General features: G+C 31.6%; 2 protein-coding genes and 1 long non-coding RNA gene across 4 annotated transcripts; 2 read left to right on the top strand and 1 right to left on the bottom strand.

The window, feature by feature from the left end:
• The first annotated feature begins 8,082 nt into the window (after positions 1-8,082).
• LOC120136658 lies at positions 8,083-26,369 on the top strand. Its single transcript, XR_005517364.1, has 3 exons — positions 8,083-8,332; positions 21,211-21,219; positions 26,360-26,369. It is a non-coding gene; the product is annotated as an uncharacterized LOC120136658 (long non-coding RNA).
• On the top strand, positions 8,791-11,486 carry LOC120136656 (enoyl-[acyl-carrier-protein] reductase [NADH], chloroplastic-like). The gene is made up of 12 exons (XM_039152621.1): positions 8,791-9,107; positions 9,352-9,461; positions 9,553-9,608; positions 9,689-9,773; positions 9,867-9,914; positions 10,118-10,192; positions 10,280-10,385; positions 10,508-10,559; positions 10,615-10,666; positions 10,754-10,811; positions 11,121-11,219; positions 11,306-11,486. Exons 1-12 carry the CDS (start codon positions 9,053-9,055, stop codon positions 11,458-11,460), a joined length of 951 nt encoding a protein of 316 aa, XP_039008552.1. The 5' UTR covers positions 8,791-9,052; the 3' UTR covers positions 11,461-11,486.
• LOC120136655 (protein EMSY-LIKE 3-like) lies at positions 11,936-17,177 on the bottom strand. 2 transcript variants are annotated; one of them, XM_039152619.1, is made up of 11 exons: positions 16,785-17,177; positions 15,767-15,902; positions 15,091-15,299; positions 14,900-15,009; positions 14,564-14,801; positions 14,261-14,455; positions 14,115-14,183; positions 13,084-13,326; positions 12,924-12,992; positions 12,790-12,853; positions 11,936-12,388 (listed from the first exon to the last, which is right to left on the bottom strand). In XM_039152619.1, exons 2-11 carry the CDS (start codon positions 15,792-15,794, stop codon positions 12,315-12,317), a joined length of 1,299 nt encoding a protein of 432 aa, XP_039008550.1. In that variant the 5' UTR covers positions 15,795-15,902; positions 16,785-17,177; the 3' UTR covers positions 11,936-12,314. The 2 variants fall into 2 exon arrangements, with proteins under 2 accessions (XP_039008550.1, XP_039008551.1); XM_039152620.1 differs by having other exon boundaries at positions 14,261-14,446.
• Positions 26,370-27,041: the final 672 nt, after the last annotated feature.

The following is a 27,041-nucleotide window of genomic DNA, read 5'->3' as shown; positions in this document are numbered from 1 at the left end:
GTGAGTAAACCTGTTAGGTTTTTTTTACAACTCAGTTTTCAAGAACTTCTCTTATCTTGAAAAAGTTTTTTCTTCCACTAGTTTTCGGATAATAGTCAAAGGCAACGATCGTTTGTGATCTCCGCATATGTGCTACTGTAGCTGGTCATAAGTTGTTGTATCATGGGAGACAGACGACCAATGAACTCGAACACCAAAGGAGTGGCCGAAAATATGTCTTAAGGAAAATGTGTAGCGACAAGCCTCAACTGATTCTGATCGACAAATCAAAATAAAAGGAGTATTTTATTTTCATTTGTTTTATCTTATCTTCTAAAAAGTTTATTCTTTTTTGGTTTATTTTCTCATAATTGATTTTGTGTCTCATATTGTTAATTTCTTCAACAATATCAAGATAATAGTAATCTCATTCATTATCTTTATCCCTTTGTACTTTTGATATTTTATAATGATATTTGTTTTATTATTAATTTTCTGTATCATTCTTGGACTAATGCGTGCGCATTTTTTCTAACAATTTTTTTGTTAGTTTTATATATCGTGACATTTATTAGCTACAACAAATCCTAATGGATTGTTTTATTACGGTTCTAGGGTTTTATGTCAATAATTAATAAATTATTTGATATAAAAAAATGTATGCTCCAAATTTTTTTTCTTTTGTTTAGTGGAATTTTATAATTATTCTTTTTATATTAAAAGAGTAGTTCATGTGCATAAAATTATTTTCATGAGATGAATATTATGAATGATTGCAATTTTGGTTTTTGATATGCATAAAAAACCTTCAGATTCTATGATTGAATGGGGAACGAGTTTGATGAATAGAAATATTATGGTACATATGTTCTTTAATGTTATGTATTTGGTGTTGGTTTAATGTATCGAGTTTTGGTTTAATTTTGGTGAATTAATGATTGAGAAAATTTTGAGGAATATTCAAATGTTTAGGTTTTCGCTTTCTAAAAACGTCGTTTAGACAACCTTATTATGGGTTACTTCGGAAATCATTATGTGATTAGAAAAATTAGTTTTGATTTTTGAATGTTATAGATTATAGAATATATATTTGGCATTGATTTATATTTAATTCAGTTTGATTAAAAATTTAACTCATTGATATGGTTAATATTAATTATTTTGAATTCGGTGTATCTTTAGTAATTTATGAAGTTATGAATTAAATGTATGTTTAAGGACTTCTTCAGAAACAATCAAAGATTTGAGTTTTCGATTTTTTATAACACCATTTATGTAACCTTATTCTGGGTTATTTTGGATATTATAATAAAATCAAATATTTTAGTTTTACCCTTTTATTGTTATAGAAATATTAAATTTGAATACTAATATTTATTTTGAGATGGTTTAATTAAAGTAATAAGTCGTTAAAGTGGCCTTCGTTATGGAAAATATTTTTTAAATATAAAGGTTATGTACATGTAACTTAGGATATGTTAGTATTGATCGACCCAAAGGAAGATTAATAGTTGACATAATTGCATGTACAACTTTGGTAATAAGAATGTGATAATTATTCGATTTGATGTGTGAGTAATAAATCAGCCCAAATGAAGATTTTTGTTTGACATGTTCTTATTATCAATATTTGGTTATCGCAGTAGATATCACTTAAGGTGAATATCTTGTCTAAAGATGAAATATTAATTGAGTATCTGATATCTTGAGATAATGTTGAAGTGTATTCAAATTTATTATTATTTTGGTCATCTTTCTATTTGCTTGAAATATAAAATTAAGAGAAATTGATTGATTATATATATATATATATATATATATATATATATATGGTTTTATTTATTTGTTAATGCAATATATGTGTATATTCAATTTGGTTTGATCAAAATTTCAATTTTGATTGTTCGTTATTAGAATATATATTGAAACAAATTAATTCATATTCTGGTTAAGTATGATATTTTGATAGATTAGTTGAAACAAAATGTCATCAAAGTGACCTTTTTGTGTAGACTGATTTATTTTGAACATGATTATGTGTTTCTTGTGATTCATGTGTTTATTAATGGACCCAAAGGAAAATTAATATTTGGTAGAATTTCAAGCGACACTTAAGGTAATAATATGTGACAATTATAAGGTATTTTATGTGAACATTACATTAATCAAAAGATTAGTCTATTGTTCGACATAACTTATTGTCAATGTTTGATTACTACAACAAGAGTATCATTTACTGTTAATATTACTATCCAAATACTTGATATTGATGTAGTGTTTGGTATCTTGAGATGAGAATTAGCCATAATTTTGAATTTTTTTGTTTACTTAACTAGAGTACCATTTACTGTTAATATTATTATCCAAATACTTCAATTTTATTTATGTTTTGTTATGTATTCAACTAATTGTTTATTTATTGCTATCAGAATATCTGTTATTATCCATTTTATTCTCATGTTTCATGAGACAAATTTCAAGTAATAAAAAATACACTTACATAAAGTTTTGGTTGTAGGAACATAAACTTTGCACCAATGAAAGAACAATTTCCACCTCCCGGGACAAAATCCATAATTGGTATAAAAAATTTTGAGAGGTGAAATTTGTTCAAATTGCATAAATTTAATGGTCATGAAACACAACATTTTAAAAACCTTTAGGGGCACATAATAAGAAAAGATTACTAAGGTCAATGGTTTTCTTAACGAAATTGAGAAATATTTTCCTAAAAACAATAAGGTTTAAATGACATCACTTTTGATTTCTTTGATGTAAATAAAGTATAAGGGTCAAAGAAATGTGAGGGAGCATATTATGAATATGTTTCATCTTGCTTCAAAACTAAAGGCACTTAAGATGGAGTTTTTCTGAATAATTACTTGTTCTTATGATTTCAATATTGCTTCCTATAGAGTTTAATCAACTCAAATGAGGAAATGAACTGTAAATGAGCTAATTTTCCATTGTGTACAAGAGGAAGAAAGGTTGAAGCATAATAAGTTTGAAAGTACTCACCTGAAAAGTGCATATAAAGATAAGGGCAAAAATAAAACCAGAATGTAGTTGTTAAGGATCCAACTCAAAAGAGACAATAATATGCTACAAAGGGTTGTTTTCTTTTTAGATAAGTTAGGACAAACCAGGAGAAATTGAATTCTAAAACATTAAGCAACTACTTTGGTTATTTTGAGTGATCTAGGCGTTATAAGTTTTATGATTTCATAATTAAGAATATTTTTAAGATGGGATCTATAACATTATTTTTTTAGGATGTTGAGTTTGGAGGGAGAAATAAGGTTTGAGAAATTGATTTTGAGGATGAATTAGATTATAATTTAATTCCTATTATCACTTTTGATGATATACATGTCATTAATCAAAAAGTGAATCTAGAATCTTAATGAGGTTGTTTTGTAATAACTCTTCATTTAAGATGAGAAATCATTTCGGAAGAACAAACTTAACAACTTTAAAGAACAAGTGTCATTAAGAAGATCCACGAGATGAGAGAAACACTACTTAGAGTATTATATTGTATTTCTCCAAAAAAAAATAAGGATGACAGTGGAATGATGAAGGACGAAATAATCAACTTTCATCACGTCATAAAAGTTTTGACTCTCAAAAGTGGATTAATTCCATGTAAGAAGAGTATAAGTTCTATATAAGATAATAAAGTTTGAAAACTTGTCTCATCACCTGAAGGTGCAAAGCTAATTGGTTACAAATGGATATTTAAAACCAAGGTGGATGCAAACGGTGATGTTGACATGTATAAGGCACGTCTTGTATCTAAAGGATATACCTAGAAAGAATACATTAATTTCGTAAAGACTTTCTCTTTGATTTCATTGAAAGACTCTTTCAGGATAATCATGATATTTATTGTTTATATTTAATCTTGAGTTACATAAGTTGGATTTCAAAATGGTAACATTGATGAGATGTTTTATAAGGTGTATTTAGAAAATTGTGTCTGATGATACAAAACTAATGATATGCAAATTAGGGAAACCCATTTATGAGTTTAAGTATGACTTTCGTTAATTGTATAACAAATTTCATCAAGTGATTATCTCTTTTTGTTTTTAGATAAATTTGATTGACAATTGTATATACTATAAATTCAGTTGGAGTAAACCAAATAATATCCCTTATTGCTAAAGGAAACAAGTTTAATATTGATCAACGTCCTAACGATGATTTTGATCTAAGGAATTGTAAAAAGGTTCCTTATGCTTCAGAATAAATAAAGAATTTGATGTATACTCAAGTTTATACACATTCAAACATGTCATATGATTTTAGGATATTAATCAGATATTTAAGCAAATTGGGTATGGATCGTTGGATATCAGCCAAATTGATTCATGCAATACATTTAAGAACAAAATTTTACATGCTTACATATCGGAGGTCTTGTAAGTAAGAAATCATTAGGTTTATGGACTCTGATTTATTGGAATATGGATGCAAAATTTTGTCACATAAACTGCTAATTATGGATTGATAAGAAAGACCACTTGAGTTAGTTTATGACAACTAAGTTGCACTCCTTTATTCCATATATAACATAAACGTCTTAAGTCTAAGAACGTAGAAATTATGTTTCTGGTTGTCAAAAAAAATTCAGAGTGGTTATATATTTAAAGAGCATATTGGTAAAAACTCATAATTGCGCGCTTACTAAGGAACTGTCACCCAAGGTCTTTCATTAACGCACTACTCATGTGGGTGTGATATCAGTTTAAGGACATTCGATTTTAGTGGGAGTTTGCAATTTTACTGCTATTATACACAATTTTTGTTACTTCGGTTTAAGGATATTTATTTTAAATTTATTTTCAGCAAAAATAAAGTCTATTTTGGTTTACCCACACACTGATTTTGGTAAAATTTGATCTCACTAATATTTAAATAGGACCAATTGAAAATAGACATGTACGATTCACATTGCATGTAATTTTCATGCAACGCTCCATGATTGATCTACGTCATTTGACTGTGTTTGTATACATAACCATTGATGAGTCTAGTCATGATTGATAAGGCAAAGGTCGCTTTGATCCTATAGGGATATATTTGATGAATGAGATTGTTACAAAATATTTATTGCATGATGACAAGTTTTGAGCTCATAAGGTTATACATTTATCAGAAAACATATGTTCCCCAAGTGAGAGATTGTTGGATTAAAATTCATAATTATGAGCACATATTTATAATGTATATTGTTATCATAAAATATAACATAAATTAAGTGGTTATTTATGTTATAGAGTCATAAGGTACCAGAAGTGTCATGGAAATAAAAGTGTACATACTATTAAAGTTGTATTTATAATTTGACGAGGGATAGAATTATAAGTACACACAATAACTGATTATTAAATTAATTATATAAAGGGTTATGATCCCCGAGAGATAGACAAACTCGTATTTACTCTTATCCCGTCAAAGAGTTTATACTTAAGGAAACTCTATATATCTTCTTGGAAGATCATAATTAAAGAAAGATTCAAGGATTTCAATCTATCAATTATTTCAGGCACGTTTCCGCAAATCCAATATTTATTATTCTTGATGATTTGATCATGATTGTTTTTCATATTTATTACGATTTTGGTTCTAATATATAATTATTTTGTAGGTTTCAAAATAATTTTTATAATATTTAATTTTTTCTATATATCGTAAAGTTATAAAAAAAATAACATATTTGTAAATATTTAAGATTTATATATTTGTATTTTTTAAAACAAACTCATGCATTATTTACGGACAATGTGTGATGATATTAAACTTTTATTTGTAATTTATTATTATTATTATTATTATCTTATTTATAATAATAAATTTACAATTAAGTTATCATATTTAAAATATTATAATTAAATCATTTTATTTATTGATCGTAACATTTGAATCATTTTACTGTTGTTTTCTTATTTGATAATACACATGACTTGCAAATGGCTAATTCTCCTTTATATAGCCTTTCACCTCCTCAATAGAAGACGGAGGTTAGTTTGATCCTACAATATTTTTTTTAATCTAAAACTATCTATAAAAATCTAGAATAATATAGGTTTGGGGAATCTCTAAAAGCTTTTAGAATCCTCCATGAGTTTCCCAATATTCTAGAATATTCTTCTTAGTTCTAGAACTTTCTATGATCTAAAACATTTCAAAATGTTATAGAACATTCTAGAGTGTACTAAGATGTTCTAGAGTATTCTAAGCATAGTGGACTAGATTCTTGTAAATCCATACCCAAAAAGATGAGAAATCGGACATCTTCCATTGCGATTTCCAATTCACTTGTACTCAATTATTTTAAATGGAATGTTGTAGGAAAGTTGAACAGGCTCGTGATCCAAAACAATATTCAATCAAACACTTTCCGTGCATTCAAAACAACCAACAATGCTTAATCTCGAACTTATATTTTACGATAAGTCGATGAAAACTTGGAAGTTCCGATACTGCTATTGGCGGAGTAGCCAAAGCTTCGTGTTTATAAGGGGATGGAGTCGATTCATGAAGGATAAGAAACTAAACGAAAGAGACGTGATCGCGTGTTATGCATGCGAATACCCCAATGAACAAGAATATGGTGCGAGTTCATTCTTGATTGATGTGAATTATACCAATGGTGAAGGGGGAAATAGAGACTTTAAGAGAAAGGAATCATCATCAGTTCACCATAACCAGGGTGATTTGCATGTAGAATTGGAATTGAATTTGGGAAATAAATTTTGGTGTAAATTAGATAACGATAACAAGAATAATGGAGAACATTGTGGTTTCACTATATATATATATATATTTGTTTGGAGCACAAATTAATCGACAATTATAAATACTCTATTTTTTTTATTTCGAAGCTCAATTTTCTTTTTACTTTTTTATTAGAATTGTTTTTTCTTATTAGTGAAGTGGAAACAATAGATTTCCTTTCTAGTGTCAGAATATTTGAATACAGTGGATTTTGATTTGATATTTTTTTGTAGGATCATTTTTTAGTGTAGAAATCTCACGTGCAACAGTCTAATATACGGTTGATTAAGGAAAGACGTTATCGATTTTGTTATTATTTTTCTAACAAAACCGGTAACAATTACCGAAAACATTATTATTTTTATCGGTTTTGTTATTATTGGGCTCTTTACCGGGTTTGATAATTATATCAAGTAGAAAAAAATGTTTTAGGTAGCGTTTTACCAGATATATTACCAAGCCCGGTAAAGAGCCCAATAATAACAAAATCGGTAGAAAAAAAATAATGTTTTAGGTAATTTTTACCACTTTTGTTAAAAAAATAATAAAACCGCTAGCGTCTTTCCTTAGCCGTATATTAAGACTATCGTACGGTATAATTTTAATTTAGAGTTGAGGTTGGACTTTGGATTTGACCTATTTTTAACGACCCAATATCATAATTGAACTCCAAATTAAAGTTTAATGTTTACATTGAAACATTGGAAAATTTAGTGGTAAAATTAATATACAACCTAAAATTCAATGACTAATTGTGTAGTTTACCCAGATAATTATCATATTTCAACAAAAGAGTAAAGTAAATGAATGGTCCCAACATAGAGTGGTACTTTGTTGAGTAATCCAATTATTAAAAATTATAAAATGATCTTCAATTATAGGTGTTGTTTTGTTGAATCCCTCGACTACTAAAAGTTATAAAATTATCACCCGACTATTCATATGTTTCAAACTCATCGTTTTTTGTTAAGAAATTGACGACCATCTGAGTTGAACATTAATATGTTGATTAAGATATGATAGTCTTTTGAGATTAAATTTTATTATATATTAATCAATACATGAATGTCCATCTCATATTGTAATAAATTTGTTAACAAAAAATGACGAATTTAAAACATATGAATAATTAGATGATTATTTTATAATTTTTAATGATAAAATATCACTTTATAATCAAGAAAGCAACTCAACAAAGTATAATTGTTGAGTCATTTTTGTAATTTACTCTTCAACAAAATATGTATTGCGATTAATTGGTGCAAAAAAATATACTTAATTACTAATTCAACTCGAATACACACACTCGGACTCTGTAAAAGAAACCTAGCGAGCAGTGAAAGATCTACACCTACCAACAAACAACTGCGCTGAATCTTTGCTTTTTATTGCTGTATACAATCGTTTTATCGGTTTGCTTTTAGCTTTGGCTTTACCTTCTCCGTTGAAACTGAACAAAAACAATATCCCTTTATAAAACCACCTTGATCTCATCGATCTTCCTCAAGATTTATTCTCTTTTTTTTTTCTTTCTCTTCACTTCCACATTGGCTCTCTCTGCCTCTCAAAGGTATGTATCCTTCACTTTATATCCCAAATGGGTACTACATTCTCAAAATTTGGAAGCTTCCATGGTTTTTGTTTTGTGAGTTTCTTTTCATTGTTTTCTGGGAAATGTGAAAAATGGCATATTTGAATTCTGGGTAAGAATATATCTGCTTCTTAGAGATGAATAGTGAATACTTTTGGGGTTTTAGTAAGGTAAAAAAGATGGAAGCTTTAGTTTAGGTCTCTGAGGAATTTCTTCATACATTTATCGACCAACATTTTATTCTCCAGTTTGACTTGTTTAGTACATTTACTTTACTTTATGTTAATTAAATAAGTCATTATTGATGGATTGATGTACATTTTAGTTTAGTTTCTTAGATATTATATGGTAAAAAAGCAAAATGAAATGTATTCTTAAAGCACAATGTGTTATTACACATGCCCTATATGTGATTCATTTTTTCTCTGTCCAGGTTTTCAGTTTCTGCTTTGAAATATCAGTTTTTGAGAATGGCGGCGACAGCAGCTTCCGGCCTTCAGCTGGCTTCAGCAAGACCCTGCATTGCGTCCTCTCGCAGGGTATTTAAGGCAGGCGCTGCCAATCTATTTTCCAATTCCAAAGTTGTGTCATGGACTAAGCTAGTGAGTGCTCGTAATTTTTCACAATCTTTGGAGCCTTTCCGACAAGGTTTTGTATCGTCTTCAATAAAGTTTAACAAAGTTGTGACGAGGGCTATGTATGTCTGTATCCAGTGAAAATAAGCCTGCCTCTGGGTTGCCAATTGACTTGAAAGGTTTGACTTGCTATTTTAATGCTTCTGTCCTGCGTTGCTTATGATTGTCTCTGTATGTGTCTCCTTTCGCAGAAAAACAATTTCCAAAAAAGGATATCTCTACAACATTTCTGTTGGTTTTCTTTAGCTTTAATGCTGTCTACCAAGCTGGAAGGCTGCTGCCTCAAGGACTTCAACTAAGCTATTTTAATTCTTTAGTAGTTTTAAGGCATTCTTCTAACACTAGTAGTGATGCTTTCTGCGGGTAAGAGGGCATTTATTGCTGGTGTAGCTGATGACAACGGATATGGATGGGCAATAGCGAAATCTCTTGCTGCTGCGGGTGCTGAAGTTCTAGTTGGAACATGGGTGCCTGTAAGTAAAACTATATCTTTGTAGACCTTATCTAGGCTTTTGCAGGTATTGACAAAAATGTGGCATGCTGACACTGAAGTTTCCCTTGTAGGCTTTGAACATATTTGAAACCAGCTTGCGCCGTGGAAAGTTTGATGAGTCACGAGTGTAAGAGCTGGTTATATGTTGCAATATAGTGGATACTTGAATTAATGGCTTTTTTTTCCTGACAGAAGTTGATATTTCAGATTGCCCGATGGCTCATTAATGGAGATTACCAAAGTATATCCCCTAGATGCAGTCTTTGACAACCCTGATGATGTACCCGAAGATGTAAGGGATAAATTTATGACACTCTAGTGAATCTAACTGTTGATAAGTTCAAATATCCTTTTTACATCTTTTTATCTTGCTTATTACATGCAGATAAAATCAAATAAGCGATATGCAGGATCTTCGAATTGGACTGTTAAGGTATGTACCAAAATACCTTCCATAAGTGCACGTCTAGGGATTTCTAGAGCCTAAAACTATTTTTCAGTAGACTTGAGCTCACATTCGAACCACCTATTGTGGTATAAGAAAGTATAGGATATCTGGTCCCTTTCTATATGTACTTTTGTATACTTAACAAATGAGATTTTTCAGTATGTTATGTTATTTCCTATGTGTTACAGGAAGTTGCTGAATCCATCAAACAGGACTTTGGCTGCATTGACATTCTTGTGCATTCACTAGCTAATGGACCAGAGGTACATGAGTTTTTAGCTTCTAAATGCCAATCTCTCTTTCAGCTTTATTCTTTGTTCTTAACAAACAATTACTCATTTACAGGTCAGCAAACTCTATTGGAGACATCCCAGAATGGATATCTTGCAGCTTTATCTGCTTCGAGTTATTCCTATGTTTCTTTACTCAAGCATTTTCTTCCATTAATGAATCCAGGCAGGTCTTTTGTGCATTCGAGTCTACCGTTAGGTTCACTGTACATATTACGTTGCTCTGTTGTCAAATGGGCGTCTTAGTGCCTGGAGATGTGTTTCTAAAATAAGCTATTGCTGGTACAGGAGGCTCTTCACTTTCTCTTACATATATTGCCTCTGAGCGTATAATTCCAGGGTATGCCTAAAATGGCATTAGGTGACAAGAAGTCTAAAACAATGTGATGATGCAGATATGGTGGAGGTATGAGTTCTGCTAAAGCCGCTCTAGAAAGTGATACAAAAGTGGGTTCTTCAGCTTCTATGCATGTTAATTGATTGCATATTTTTGTTACTTTTGGCATATTTATGCTTCTCTATATTCATTTTCAGGTACTTGCTTTCGAAGCTGGACGAAAGAACAAGATTAGGGTCAACACAATATCTGCTGGTATGAATGATTCATGCTCACATCTTTTATCAACATATTCAGTATTATAACCTGAAATTCATCGCATTTTCCTGATCCATGACTTGTAATTACAATGCTTTATTGTCCTGGATGTTGTCATGAGATAATTCAGCCCTTGAAATATGTCGACACAGTAACATGTTGCGAAGACATTTGATTATCCTAGATACACGTTGTACTTGTATCTCAATACAGTTATTTGGATTTGAGGATATCCCCAGAGAATGTTCTTTTCGAATATTACACTCTTGCAGTACCCTGTAAGTTGCTATTTTTTCTGGTCTACAGGGCCACTAAGAAGTCGTGCTGCAAAAGCAATCAGATTTATCGATACAATGATTGAATACTCAATTGCGAATGCACCTCTGCAAAAAGAACTATCTGCAGGTTATTTGGAGGAACTATTATGATTCTCAAGTGTTACTTATTTTGTTTTCATGATTACTGAATTAAAGAAATTGATGATGAGACAGATGTGGTAGGGAACACTGCTTCCTTCTTGGCATCACCTTTGGCTTCAGCTATCACTGGTGCCGTAATATATGTCGATAACGGTCTGAATGCAATGGGTGTTGGAGTTGACAGTCCCATATTTAAAGATCTCAACATTCCTGGCAAAAAGCATTAGGAGACTGATAACAAACTTGGTGCTTAATGTTCAATCTAAGATTTTTACTGTCGGTACCGTACCGGTCTAGGATGTTAGGTTGTCGGCCCCATTTTGCCATAATGCACTGCCCTTTTTAGACTTGTGAAGTGTTTTTTGACGATTTTTCTAGCATGAATGAACTTTCTTGAGGGAACAATTTTCAATTATCCTAATTGCAACAACGAATTGTGAATGGTGCTTAACGTCCCATGTCAATGTTTTTAAGAGTGACCAAAACCTAATTTGATTTAATAAGAAAAAATACACCATCCAAATAACCTGAAATGACTAGAATTTGAACATATTTATATGTTGAACAAACACTTATTTAATTAAAAATAGCAACTATAAGATAAACCGAAACTCTCGTCAAGGAAACTCGACATAGATTTACGAGCACAAAATAACTTCTGATTTTTACTTATATCTGAAACTTGGCAGTAAACCAGTGTAAGGAGAGGATAAAAAAACAAACAAAATGTGTACTTAAAAACTTCTAAAGGGTCAGGCATATGTGAACTAGCATCTAAAAGATTCATGATACAAGCATTTCCCTACCTTAGAGTTTAAATTAAGGTTACAATAAAACTAAATCCAATGAGCCAGATAACTTAAAAGATAAGACATTTACCTTAGCTGGTCGAAGGTCAACAGGATTAAACAAGATACAAGCACTCGAAGTTGACAATGCTGCTGCTGCTGCTACGGGATATACAGAAGTTGTGGCTAAAATTGCATGTCGGTAACCCCCTCAAGCTTGCTTTGCTGATTATCACTAGTTGGTTGGCCATTTATTGCCATCAGAACATTCGATCATCCTACCTTCACCCATCTCATCGTACTGCCGCTTTCTCCACTCTTTCTTGATCCATTGACTGCCCTTGTGAGAATCGGTGCTCTCCATCTGCTTTTAAGCCAAACAAATAAATGAAGTTAACAGATGCTGAGTTATAAAACTTCACTGTTTTGAACCACATGGCTTTCAACATGTCAATCTTTTTTTCTTGCTGCTGTTGAAGTTGCAGGAACAGAAGTAAATTGATATACTGAATAACAAGTCAGGCTTAAGATCCACCAAAAAGACGACAGCTATGAACTAAATATTATATCCTCCGTTTGAAATTTATATCATTTGCATTCATTATTATGGGAATGGAAGTGAGGAAAACAATAATTAATAGAAAATTTGTACACCTTGGGAAAAAGTAAATTGAGCATCGAAAAGCTACAACCATATCATACAACAGATGATGATGCATCCTTACTTTTACTGTTAGCATATCATAAATATATGTAATTAGTCATTACCACTTTCATTGTCAGATGCATCTTCAAGCCTAGCAATTGCATCAACCAGCGCTTGTTCGTGCTCCTACAATGATAACATATCCATCATGATCACTGCAACAGTTTATGCAGTACCAAAAAAAGACGATACTTACTTTCAGCACTTTCTTTGCTTTCTCAATCTCTACGGGATCAGGATGGCTTGCACCAAAAACTTTTTCCACCTGTTGAAACTTGACACATTTATAAAGGAAAAGAATGCACACCACATGAGACAATTGCAGTCTATAGATGAGCTTCCAATAGCAATTATACCTCCTTAATCAGAGTATCTGTATGAAGTATCTCAATATCACCCAGAGCCTTCTTTCCAATGCCATTTTGCTTAGAAGGAAAATCTTTTTTGGCACCCTTTAAACTTCCCCGACCTCTTCCTGCTCCAGCAACCCCGCCACCACGAGCCATGGACTTCTTAACCCCTTGGCCTGGTCCTGGACGACCACCTCTACGAGATATTCCAGGATCTTCACCTTCCCATCTAATGTCTTCAGGAGATATCTGCCATTATACATATAACAAATCAACGGATGGCAGAAAAGCATAATCAAAACGACTTTATTCTAATATTGTATTGTATGATTGAAAAGGACAGGACAATAAAATATAACTTTTAGTCTCTTATTGCTCTATGATCAAGTAATAAAAAGTACGAACAGATGGTAAAAGACGTCCTAGGCAGTAACAAAACCAATGAGACATTAAAATTATGAAAATTATGACTTCAGAATGCAATAATACAAGCCTATGACTGTTATTTACATGATCATAGATATAGCCGTTCCAAGACATGGATCTCATCCTATAAATGTAATGTACAACCATTAATTCAGAGCAACTTGTGAAGATATGAAGAAGGTTTATGAAAAAGGTTGGAACGATAACTTGGATGAAAATTGCAAGATCCTCATTCACATTAGATAATAGATATACCAAAATACATTGAACAGTAATTTGCAAGACTCCTAAATTTGCATTTCCAGACAATACATACAGTCGTTGCAGTTCATAAAAATCATATTGATCATAGACTATGCTTGAAAATATACTGAAACTCTAAGAGATATAAACCATAGCTCACGAAAAATATGGATTCGAAAGGCAAGGATGGGCTAGCACATAAATTCTGCAATATCCAATAAGTGGCATAAAGGTTGCTAAGAAACATATGCAACAAGCTTAAGGGTTGATAAGTTAAAAATGGTATGTAACAAACTAACTGAAAGTAAATCAGTTCAAAATATCAACAATGTATCGTAAGTGACCGAGTAAGGATACAACAATTCTACCTCTTTGAGATTGACCCATTCCCAGGTTTCATCTGCCGTATTAATATCATAAACCAAAGCATGCCGCCCCTATCAATATTGAGACGTAGGATTACAAAGAGCTCCAGTAATTAACAGCTTAAAGGATTATTTACAGTGAAGTATACCTCAACTCGGTTATAGTCTGTTATAACAGCTTCATAGAAATGGTTATCTTCAGGCCACCTGGTCCAAACTTTCTTTCCAATTAACGGATCATAAGGTGCTGCTTCAGCAGTTTCATTAGTTGCAAAAGCTCCTGAAGAAGAACGATTAGGAGCCTGGGGCCTTCCAGGAACACCTGTTGAAGGGTACTGTGTCGACTTCATTGAGGATGCAACATAAGATACATAATCAGTAAGTGATTAAAATAGAATATGCATATCTCAATCATCAACATTTCCCATGTCACTTGAAACCATTTAACTCACTGATTTTGACTTCTTGCTCTTTGCTCCTGGGAGAGGACCCCGTCTCATGGCCGATGAAGATGGTTGCATAGATGGATGCAATGCAGGAGATGGTCCACCCATAGATAATGAAGCTCCAGACTGTGACGTTTTCGGCTTTTTGCGTGATCCTGATACAGTTGGACTAGGTAAAGGGTCATGAATAGGCTGACTGGTACTGAGCATTCCAGGCTGGAGCCCACTCATCGTTCTCCATTCCCTAAAAGTGATGATTGATCATAGTTCCCATCACAATTAAGAGATAACCAGAAATCATTAATAAAAACAGCTCAGAAGAGCACATTGGTATAATCAGACCTTATCCTACGAATCATGTCATCAGCATTAACCCTCAATAGAAGTTCCCTATGTTCCTCATCAGATACTCTCAACTCCTTTCTGAGTTCAGTAATTAAACTTTCCTTCTCCTGTGAGAGACAACATATTAGGTTTATATCTTTAAAACCCACACAATAATCTTAAATGTGACAAAATATTGAATAATATACCCATGTTAAAGCATCTGATTGAGCTTTGAAGGCCCGTAAGACCGAACAGTATGCTTCCTGCTCAATGAGATGGATTTGAGTTTCCATGTCACCATGCACTCGAGGCAAAGGAGCAGAACCTACAACTGCTGATCTTCCATTCCCAGCAGTAGTGCGACCCCCTCTTTGAAACCTATTTTGATGTGGAGGAGGGAGGTCATCATCTGTTCCTGCAGTTGTGTAACAGAGTAAGCTCATAAAGATTCATTATTTAAGTTTAAAGATGTCAAAATATCTATGGAAGGGTTCACAAGGAACAATATACCTATTATATCAAAAGAAATCTGATACAAAATCTTTCATAAAGTTACAAGCTGTTAAATTGTTTCTTGAAATCGCTCATTGATGAACATTTCAGAACAATTTGAACAATGTAGAAATTGTAAGATTGAGAAAGAGAAACAGGTGAGCAAGAAAAGGGGAGCTTCAATCTTTGGCAAATACAAACTAATATTAGATTGACTAGCATGTTTCATGAACCCTAGAATTAGATGCTCAAGAATGGCCAAGGACAGCAATATAACTTTTGTATCAATTAACCAAGCTCAAGAAACCAAGTTCTTTTCATCTCAAAATCATCAGATTACAACGAAAAATAAAGATAAACTGAAAAAAAGAATCTTTAAACTCAACTCACCGCTGCTATCAGAAAGTGCATAATCCATGATAGCTCCTTCAAATTTCAATCTTCACTAATGCTATGAAAACACTTGAATCCAACAGAAGAATCAGAATCAATCTAATAAATGTTGAGAAAAACAAGGTACAAATACCTGGAAACAATCAACAAAAACCCAAAATAGTCATAAATTCAGCTAACTGAGAATATCCCCACTATCCGAATTTTCTGTGCTACAAGACTTCGCAGCTGCCGATTATACCCTAGCTGAATGCAAGCTCCTTATAGTATGCCTTTAAAATATTATGCTTAGAAATTGTAATTGTAACTTTCTGTTTCAAACTAGCTATGGAATCAATACAAATATAAAGAAAGCGATGGTTCTTGCAGCATTTTAGAATTTAAAATTCGTGGGGTTTCTGGATTGAGTTTGCCTTCGTAAATGCTCCTAGTTATGCATCAAATGCCAATTATTGAGGCATCAATAAGTTACTTCTACTTTTTTTTCCTTGTATAAGCTACCTTAGGACATGGAAGCAACTAACAGCTGGAAACATTACAAATTAACTTTTTTAGAAGAAGAAATACATGATTTTCCACTTCAGCATATAGCAATTATGTTAAGATTGGCACTGTAGTTTAGCAATTAGATCATTTTTACTACATTGATGATTTTACCTTCTATAATTTACTTCAACTCTATTGCAATTTGCTTTTCATGAAGCGGATGGCAAACACTAAAAAAAAAAAAAAAACATGAACTCAAATCAAATCCGTTGAAATAAAAACCCTAATTACTAAAAGCATGATCTTAACTAAGAAGATAAAGATAACTCAGGGGTACCAACTTTCAACCCTAATCAAGCGTCACAACTCTTTTAACCAGTCTCGCCGCCACGACGCTAAACCGGGATAACCAAAAAAAAACTAAAGAATCGATTTTATGTCAAGTTCATCGAAGAGAAACCCTAAATTCACACACAAAATTACGCTCCAACAATTAATCGAAGAAAATCACAAAACCTTACGGGCTTACCTTTCCTGTCTAAAGCACTCCTAATCAGAGAACGGAAAGAAAATTATTTCACCCAACATTCTTCAAAATTTAACCAAAATTCACTTGAAATAAGCTTCGGCAGAAATAAAATTCAACGAATCTCTCTCGAAAGCTAAACTCCGAGATGCTCCAACGCTGTAAAAACGTATCTTTCTTGGAAAAGGTCCTTCGAATCCCAAGCAATAAAAAGATTGAATAAAATAAGCTCCCGAAAAATTGATTCGATAATCGAACACGTTCCTTTCAGGAAAAATTCTGCTTCTAATTTGAGTAACTACTGGGATTTCAAGGAATTTAGGAGAAATTTGGAGGTAGAAATTAGGGATGAAACTAGGGTTTAGAGAGTGAACTTTTGTTTGACGATATTTGGTTTGGATTGAGAGAGAAAGAGAGAGAGCGGACATTAAACCTAGGTTTGGTTAAATAACTCTCATAGTCACCTAACTTTAGTATTTTTTATCAATTTTCTTACTAAACTTTAATAATTTCAATTTTACCATTAAACTTTGATTTTTTTTTCTAAAAGTGTATTATGATTATAAGTTAGTATATGTTTATAATTTTTTTTTAAATTATTGAAAATGCACTAGGGTTGTAAATGATTCAAGTCGAGCTCGAGTATTTTTGAGCTCGACTCGACTCGAAAACTCTAAAATAGATCTCAATTCGGCTCAAAAACTTACGAGCCTAAAAATTTCAAGCTCGACTCGAACTCAAAACCATAATTTGAAGCTCATAAAAAATCGAAAAAAGCTCAAAATAAAAAAAAATCTTAAATTTAAATCGATTAAAACCTCAAACCCAAACTTGTACCTTAAAAACATTAAAAAATACTTAATTTAAAAAAAAATTAACACATAAATGTTAATATTATTAATAATTTATTTTTAAAAAATAAATCTTAATATATTATATTTTTGAGTTGCTCTTGAGCTTTTCGAGTCGCTCGTGAATTTTCTAGTCGAGTATCAAGTAGTTCATTTTAACTGGTTAAGAACTTGAGTCGAGCCCATTCGAGTTGAGTATTTATCGAGTTTTGACCGATTCAATCTCGAGTAGCTTATGAACTGTCTTGACTCATTTACAGCCCTACAATACACATACATCCTATAAATAAAACTGCTCGAGTCTAAAATCTTAAAGAAAAACAACTCACTTCTTAAATTGTTTTTTTATGATCATATGATTAAATTATTAACAACATAAGGACATTATCATAACTTCTCGTGTTTATATAAAATCTATCAATTCTTTTTGTTGTCATTATCAACTCAACCGTATCTTTTTCATAACGTCTTGTGTCTTTGACAAATTTTGATGATGTTGTAATAATAAGTTTGTCCTAAAAATAATAATTACTCCACACTTAATATTTTCTTCTAAAATTATTTTTCATAAACTTAACTTAAAATTAACGAAAAAATATCAAAGATTGAACGTTATAAAACTTCAAAAATGTTGAATTAAGCCTCGAGATTCCGCTCCTTACAGTCTCGTCTTCCTCTCTCACTTCCCTTTGCCTCCGCCCTTTTTACTCTCCCCTTGCATGCCACGTGTCCCCCGGCCGCATCCTCCGCATGGACTCGTCTTCACCGGATCCCTCCTCCTCCCTCTCCGTCGACTCCGTCGCTGATGGATTGAAAAATCAAAGCTTAAGTGAAGACAATGAAAACAAGAAGAAAAATGTTAAATTGAGCCTCGAAGATCTTAATTGGGACCATTCCTTCGTTAGAGAACTACCAGATGACCCTAGAAGCGATTCAATTCCACGCGAGGTTTGATTTTCACCATTTTCTCTTCTTTTCTTTTCGTTTTACGCTTCTTTTTTTTATCTTCGTTGAATTGAAATGTGTTGAAATTACATATTCTTTCCTTTTGTTTTATGATTCGCCTTTTTAATGCTGTGATTAAATAGCGAGGAATGTGATGGTTGCATATTTGAATTGTGTTTTTAATTTTCCTTAGAACGATTTCCGATGATTTTGTAGGTTTTCCATGCATGTTATACAAAAGTCTTGCCATCAGTTGAGATAGAGAATCCGAAGCTTGTTGCCTGGTCGGATTCAGTGGCTGACTTGCTTGATTTGGATCCTAATGAGTAAGTATGCTTATATTTGGTTTCAAAACATACTATGGAATGAATGATGATGTTGATCTAGGTAGTCATAGTACTAAATTGCGGCAGCAAGGAAGTGTAACTAGCACGTCGTAACATTTTTCAATGTCACCACGGCGTTGCAACGGAGTCCGTAATATAAAAACATAGTTATTTTTAAGAAACAGATCACACTGTAATATCCTCAACATTCGTAATCTCAACCACAATTTAGTACTATGTGTAGTCCATATTCCGAATTTAGACCCTCACAGGAATTTCAACTTATAAAATGTAATTAAAGAAGCTGAAATCTGAGTGGCATTTTACTTGTGATACCCTGTCTGTCTTAAACCGTAACAAAACATGCACTTAGGCGCGAAAAGCTTTAGCAGGCTTGAAGCATTAACTTTGTTGGTCGTCGCATTTGCGCCTTAGATGCACACCATTGCTACACTTATCTTGCATATGTGAGCATGGATTGTATTTTCCTAACGGTGATCGTATGTAAACAGTATTATTTTCCAGGTGTCATACAAGTTTTAAACGTTGTTGGTATTTTTGTATCTTTTCTGTACAAGTGCTGAAGTTCATGTTTTGTTGCTAAGGATTTTTTTGTTTATTCTCGACGGGGGGAAAAATATTTTTCATGTACTGAATTGCTTCATTTGTCATGCTATATTTCTCATCATCTCTAGTCCTCTAATAGAAGAGCTTGATAGGATACATAATCCCATATGGATAAAGGTCGGATTGGAACTCTTTATAGATCGGATTTTTGTTTTGAATAAGTTGAGGGAATTTAATCATGTATGCAGCAAATTTCGATAACGATGATTACTGAATCATCCTATTGAGAAAATCTCGCTATAGGATTGATTCAGTGCTCATAATCTTGAGAGAAATTTATCTTTTGTGACTTGGTTTTGATTGTTTGACTGCCATTTTGATGTATTCCCAAGCATTGTATCATGTTGTCCAAGGGATTTACTGTACAGCTCTTCATTGGAGTTGCAGATTTGAAAGAACAGATTTTCCCCTTACATTTTCTGGGGCCTCTCCTCTGGCAGGAGCGTAAGTATTTTTCTCAACTTTGATTTTGCAAATCACTATCAGCTTCTTTCTTAGTTATGCTCCGTTAGTTCTTCCTTGATATTCCCTATGACAGGGTGTCATATGCTCAATGCTATGGAGGTCATCAGTTCGGCACATGGGCTGGTCAACCGGGTGACGGCCGTGGCGCCGTGCTATTACACTGAGGGAGATTCTGAATTCGAAATTAGAAAGGTGGGAATTGCAGCTTAAAGGAGCTGGGAAGACACCATACAGTCGATTTGCGGATGGACTTGCAGTTTTACGGAGTAGTGTCCGTGAATTTCTTTGCAGTGAAGCAATGCATTTTCTAGGAACTACTCGAGCTCTTTGTCTTGTGACTACAGGAAAGTTTGTAACTCGAGACATGTTTTATAAGTATGTCCGCTGGCTTTATTTTATAACTAAGATAACCAAAGGCCAGCAAGACATTTCTTTCATATAATGCGTAATTCTAACTCTTTACGTCTTTTATTGCAGTGGCAATCCGAAGGATGAGCCGGATGCAGTTGTTTGCAGGGTTTCCAAGTCCTTGCAATAATGAATAACTTAATATGATCATGATCCAACCCCCCCCAAAACGAATAATCATGATTTATATGGGGATGGACATTGGTTGGGTTAGGTCAGGTCGGGTTTTCGGTCAACCCGATCTGATCCGAAAATATATACTCTCCACCTAAAGTCTGATCCAACCTTAGTTTAGGGGGACTTCACCCGACTTGAATCCAACTCAACCCAAGTTTATATGTGACTTAACTTGACCCGGTTTTTTGAGATAAAATCCAAACCCGACCCGACCCAAATAAATATATTTATAAAAGATATTATTTTTATTCAATAAAAATAAAGATCTAATTGAAAAAATAATATATAAAAGATTATTATTGTAATTATCCCTAAATATATATGGTAAATTTACACTATTTTTCGAGTTAGGTCAGGTCTGGTATTTTTCACCCTAAACCCGACTCGAATATATTTTTCTAAAACACTCGACCTAATCCGAACCTAATATGTTTTTCTAAAACATGGTCAGGTTGAATCGGATCCAAACCCGTTAAGTTTGGGCTCGGGCCCAACCTTATATTTAAATAATTTGGAATTTTTAATTATTTTATTCGTTTATGGGTTATATCACAACTTAATGTGATATATATATATATATTAATTTAGTTAAAAAGAATAGTATTTTTATTAGTGTAAAGTGATTATAAGAAAATATTTGTTCAGAAGATTTTAGCCGGTTGATAATATATACACATATTCTATAGACGCGACTTAAACTTTAGATCTATAGAGAATATAATACTCTTTTTTATCACAAAAATTATTTAATAAATAAAAAAGTTAATATATATTTAAATAAAATAATAAAAATTAATATTTACAAATCTGTATATAAATCCTTTATCACTATATTTATAATCATTCATTTAAATAAACTTTTATAAATATCTTTTCTTACATGTATTTTAGTTTATCCGCGTTGTGAGTGCAACAAATCCATATATATGATAAATAATTATTAATAATTAAAATTTTCATTTTTAATAAATATATTAATATTATTAAATTATATTTTTACCCTTATTATATATATATATATATATATTTAATATTATTAAATTATATTTTTACCCTTATTATATATATTATTGAATATGAATGAACTTAATCAAATTCGAACAATTGGATTATTAGAACTCGAGACAAGTTCAAACTTAGATATCGATAATTAATCGAGCTCGAACGAGTTAAAAAATATTGTAACATTTATATAGTTTGATTGGATAAAAATTGGATTATTTTTGGACCTCCAATTATGCATTTATTTGGGCTTTAGGGAACACCTCCAAATAAGGAAAGCATAATAGTATATAATAGACTCTTGGCCCTATTAACAAACAAGGAATCTATTTCACGGTCCTTTATGATATGGGTTTTAGCCCATATAAGTAGTCCACAATTATAATCCAAGAGTATATATATGGAATTTATATTGATTATGTGTAATTTTACATACAATTAATAAATTAAATGATGATATATAATTAAAAATAAAAATATATAAATTTATTTTTATTTTTAAAACAATATTATCGTTTCACTAATGTAGAGCTAATGCATTACATAATTTACATTTAGAACTAATAATTTATAAATACCATATACAACTAATTGGTCTAGTGGATAAGGTCAATAATTCGAATATAATATTGTGAATGAAGAAAATTGGGTGAGGATCACCCCTATAGTGGACTTCTACAGCGTCTGATCTAGATTAATCAATCAATAGATTAAAAATTAGTGGTTATACAAAAAATAAGAGTTAATTGCATCACATCTCCTTAAAGTATGATTCTCATTTTAAAAGTTTGGATACTAATTTAGAAAGAGGGTCATAATTTATGGATGAAATTAGAATATTCAAAAGTTTAAGAACTAATTTGGGATGAGAGTCGTAGTTTTGGGATGAAAGTGGGATGTTCAAAATTTTAAGGACTAATTTAAAATGAGGGTTATAGTTTAAGGATATATGATGCAATTAACTCAAAAAAAATTAAAACCACTATTTAATCACTAAAACAATGAAATATTCAACTATAAACATATATAATTTTTAGACAAATCACTTATTTAAGTTACGAATAAGATAATAAAACCTCTCTTGCAATTTCAAAGCTACCGGGCTGTTATCAGAAGTTTTTCATCAATTAATGACAGCGACGGTGGTCTTCTCCGGTCACTTCCCTGCCATTTTTACTTTATTGTAGTTCGATTTTACTATTTTTTAATTATATTTTAACATATTTAAAGTAATTTTTTTCTTGGCCCTTTTTCTCGTAAAGGGTATCATAGTTATCGGTGTTTTGGTCATTGGTATTCTTCTTGATCTATGGTTCTTCGAGATTTCATGGTTGCTTGCATTTTCGATGCCTAGTTCCTTTCATTGTTTGCATATGGCATCCTGTTGATTCTCGGACTATTTGTCAGCCGAGACTGTGGTTAAAGGATATTTTTTTGTTCACTTTGGATATTCTTTAGGTTTTTTTTTCTTTTATGTTTGATGCTTTGAGAAGTTGTAGTGATCCATCTCTATATGTCTTTGACTCAATTGTTTACATTCTTGCTCATTAGGCTATCAGTGGTCGATCACCGATATATTTTGCTTATGATTGACATGAATGTATTTGTATTGTAAGAATGTGGCAAGAAGTTGTTGATGGTGTTTTATTTGACCAATGAATATATTAAAGTTCTATTTTTTTTAAAAAAATTATGAATAAGATAAAATTTAAATTAAGTAATCTAAATATAAAATTAAAAATAAGAATTTTGGGTAAAACCATTTGTATTTGATCTATTGATCGATTAATCCGGATCAGGTATTGCAGAGGCAAAGACAACCCTCCCAACCCAGTTTATTCCATTTGTAATTGTCATGATTTAAACCCCTAACCTTACTTAAGAGATCTAGTACGTAATTCTATTAGACCAACTGATTGTTGATAAAAAACAGTATTTCATTTTCAGTGTAGGTCATTATTTTCCATCTACCTATTCCATTTTTCAAGTACTGGTTGAAAGATTTTATTTAGGTTAGCTTTTGAAATCGATCCAAACATTTATTTATTTATTTTTAAATTTACCTAATTATTTTTAAAAAATTAAGTGTATTTACAAATTTTAATAAGGGTAAACTACACGTTTTGTACCAACTATGGCTCTTGTTTCATTTTGGTCATCCAACAATTTTTATTTCAAAATCATACCTAAAGATATATTTTGATTTCATTTTGATCACCCATGTTAAAAAATATCACCCCTATATATAATTGTAATAGTACCGGCAAATTAGAAATGAATTTATCCACAATTTAAAAAATATATATTAAAATTTTAAGGATAAATTACATGTTTAGTACTTAAAATATCAACTTTAGTCCATTTTAGTACCTAAACTTTCAAATTCTTCAAAATCATATATAACATTTAGTTTTTGTTTCATTTTAGTACCCTCCATTAAAAACTTGACGGATGGGATGAAGGGACATAGCTCCGGTGGATGTACGACTAATCATAATAGTAAACCACGAGAGAATGACAAGTCAATCAACATAGTTCAGTTTCAGGCCCATAGGAAGATTGACGACGTAGATCGGATGATGAAGAAGTCGAAGAGTCCCTCATCGATTTGGGGAGATCGAGACATTTTTAGTGAAATGGAAGCCGGAATCACGTTCATGGGGGTCGAAAAGGTGTGGGCTGGATAGTTTAGGCTTCATCGGCCGATAGATGCGACGATCGACGATTGTAGACGCGACATCCGATGAGCTCATCCATTAAGTTTTTAACGAAATGTACTAAAATGAAATAAAAACTAAACATTAAGTATGATTTTAAATAAAATTTAAAAGATTAGGTACCAAAACAGATCAAAACTGATAGTTTAGATACTAAACACACTATTTATCCAAATTTTAAATATATACAATTACAAAGTTGTAGACATGAAATTAAATTATCAATTATGAGTAGGGGTATTCATTCGGTTAAAACGGTGGCCGATCGAACCGAACTACCCTTAACCGAATTAACCGAACTTTTTTTTTCTTTAACCGTTAACCGAACCGAACTTTTTTTCAAACATATTAACCAAACCGAATTAATTTCGGTTAATTTTCGAATTAACCGAAATTTTTTTAAAATTTTCTAATTTATATAAAAATTAAATATTTTTAATTCAAAAAAAGTGTATAATTAATTTAAATAATATATAATTATAAAATAAAAATTTCAGATAAATTTTTTAATTAATTAATATTGATTTAGATTTAAAAGTTATTGGATCTTAAATTATTAATTGAGTTTTAAATTGTTTGGGCTTAGCCCAAATGTTATATATAATATATTTAATATTTTTTAATTAAAAAATAGTTTACAATTAATTTAAATAATATATAATTATAAAATAAAAAATTTATATAATTTTTTTAATTAATTAATATTGATTTAGGTTTAAAATTTATTGGATCTTAAATTATTAATTGGGTTTTAAATGGTTTGGGCTAAGCCCATATGTTATATATAATATATTTAAAATTTAATTTCGGTTAATTCGGTTAATTAACCGAATTCGAACCGAATTAACCGTTAACCGAATTCTAAAAAATTTTTTAACCGTTAATCGACCGAACTAATTCGGTAACCGAACCGAATTAACCAAACTAATTCGGTTCGATCGGTTAACCGAATTAGTTCGGTTATTTGAACACCCCTATTTATGAGGACATACCAACCATGGACTAAATCCCGCCATTCTTTTTCTAAGCAACATTCTTTCTTTTATATACTGTAAAATTTTATCATTTTTATAACAAATTAATATAATTGAATAGATGTAAATGAACTATTGATTTTTTTTGAATTAATCACTGATATTCAATCTATTGACCGACTAATCCAGTTCAGATACTGCAAAGGCGAGAGACCCTCCCAATCCAGTTTGCATCATTCACAAACGCCAGGATTCGAACCCCTGACCTTGCTTAAGGGACCTAGTGTCTCATTCCACTAGATCAACTGGTTGTTGGTAAATGAACTATTGATTTAACAGTAATAAATAATAAGATATTCACAAGAATAAAAAATCTTAATCTATTTATATTCAAAAATCTTAATCATATAGTTGTATTCATCAAACTATACTAAATAAGGAAGGGCCAATAATATATAATAGGCTCTTGGCCTTATTAACACTTCACAGTCCTTTATGATATGGGTTTAAGCCCATATAAGTAGTCCTTTATTTTTAAAATAATATCATCGTGTAGGGATGAAAGTGGAATATTAAAAAAATTAAGGATTAATTTGGAATGAGAGTTATAGTTTAGGGATGAAAGTGGAATATTAAAAAATAATTAAAAAAACCACTATTTAATCACTAAAACAATGAAGTATTAAACTATAAGCATATATATTTTTAGTTAAATCACTTATTTAAATTACGGATAAGATAAAATTTAAATTAAATAATCTAAATATAAAATTAAAAATAGGTATTTCATTTTCAATGTAACTCATCATTTTCCATCTACCTATTTCAATTTTCAAGCATTGGTTAGGTTAGCTTTTGAAATCAATGCAGCATTTATTTATTTTTGAATTTACCTAATTATTTTTAAAATATTAACGGCATTTACAATACATAGCTTCGGTGGATGGAAGACTAATATGAATGGTGGACCACGAGGGAATGACGAGTCAACCAACATAGTCCAGTTTCAGATCCATCAGATAGTTGACAACATAGATCGAACGATGAAAAAGTCAAAGAGTCCATCATCGATTTGGGGAGATTGAGGCAGTTTCTGATGAAAATGGATGTTGGAATCACGTTCAGGGGGTCGAAATAGGACGTGGGTTGGAAAGTTTAGGCTTCATCGCCCGACAGATGCGACGATCGACAATTGTAGATGCGGCAGCCGATGAGCTCGTCTGTTAAGTTTTTAACGACATGTACTAAAATGAAACAAAAACTAAACATTAAGTATGATTTTTAAATAAAAATTAAAAGTTTAGGTATAAAAATAGATCAAAACTGATAGTTTAAATACTAAACATATAATTTATCCAAATTTTAAATACATACAATTACAAAGTTTTATACATAAAATTAAATTATCAATTATGAGGACATACCAACCATGGACTAAATCCCGCCATTCTTTTTCTAAGCAACATTCTTTATTTTTGTTTCCCACGCAAACGTTTTTGATTTTATAAAATTTTATATTTTACATAGAATTGTCCGTCCAGCTCAATTGGTAGAGCGCAAAGCTCTTAACCTTGTGGTCGTGGGATCGAGTCCCACGGAGGGCAATTCATAATTGTTGTAGGGGTCTTCCACGGAAGTTGTTCTCAACCTAACGTTGGGGGCAGCCTACTACCCTACCTCCCCTTACCCCATTACATATGGGAATAGGGTCAGTTAATTTATATTTTTTACACAAATTTAATAAATATAAATGGACAATTTATTTAAA

Source organism: Hibiscus syriacus, unplaced genomic scaffold (genome assembly GCF_006381635.1).
Source record: "Hibiscus syriacus cultivar Baekdansim isolate YM2019G1 unplaced genomic scaffold, ASM638163v2 tig00110634_pilon, whole genome shotgun sequence".
In the NCBI taxonomy this organism is placed as follows: Eukaryota; Viridiplantae; Streptophyta; class Magnoliopsida; order Malvales; family Malvaceae; genus Hibiscus; species Hibiscus syriacus.
This window is presented reverse-complemented; position numbering and strand designations above follow the sequence as displayed.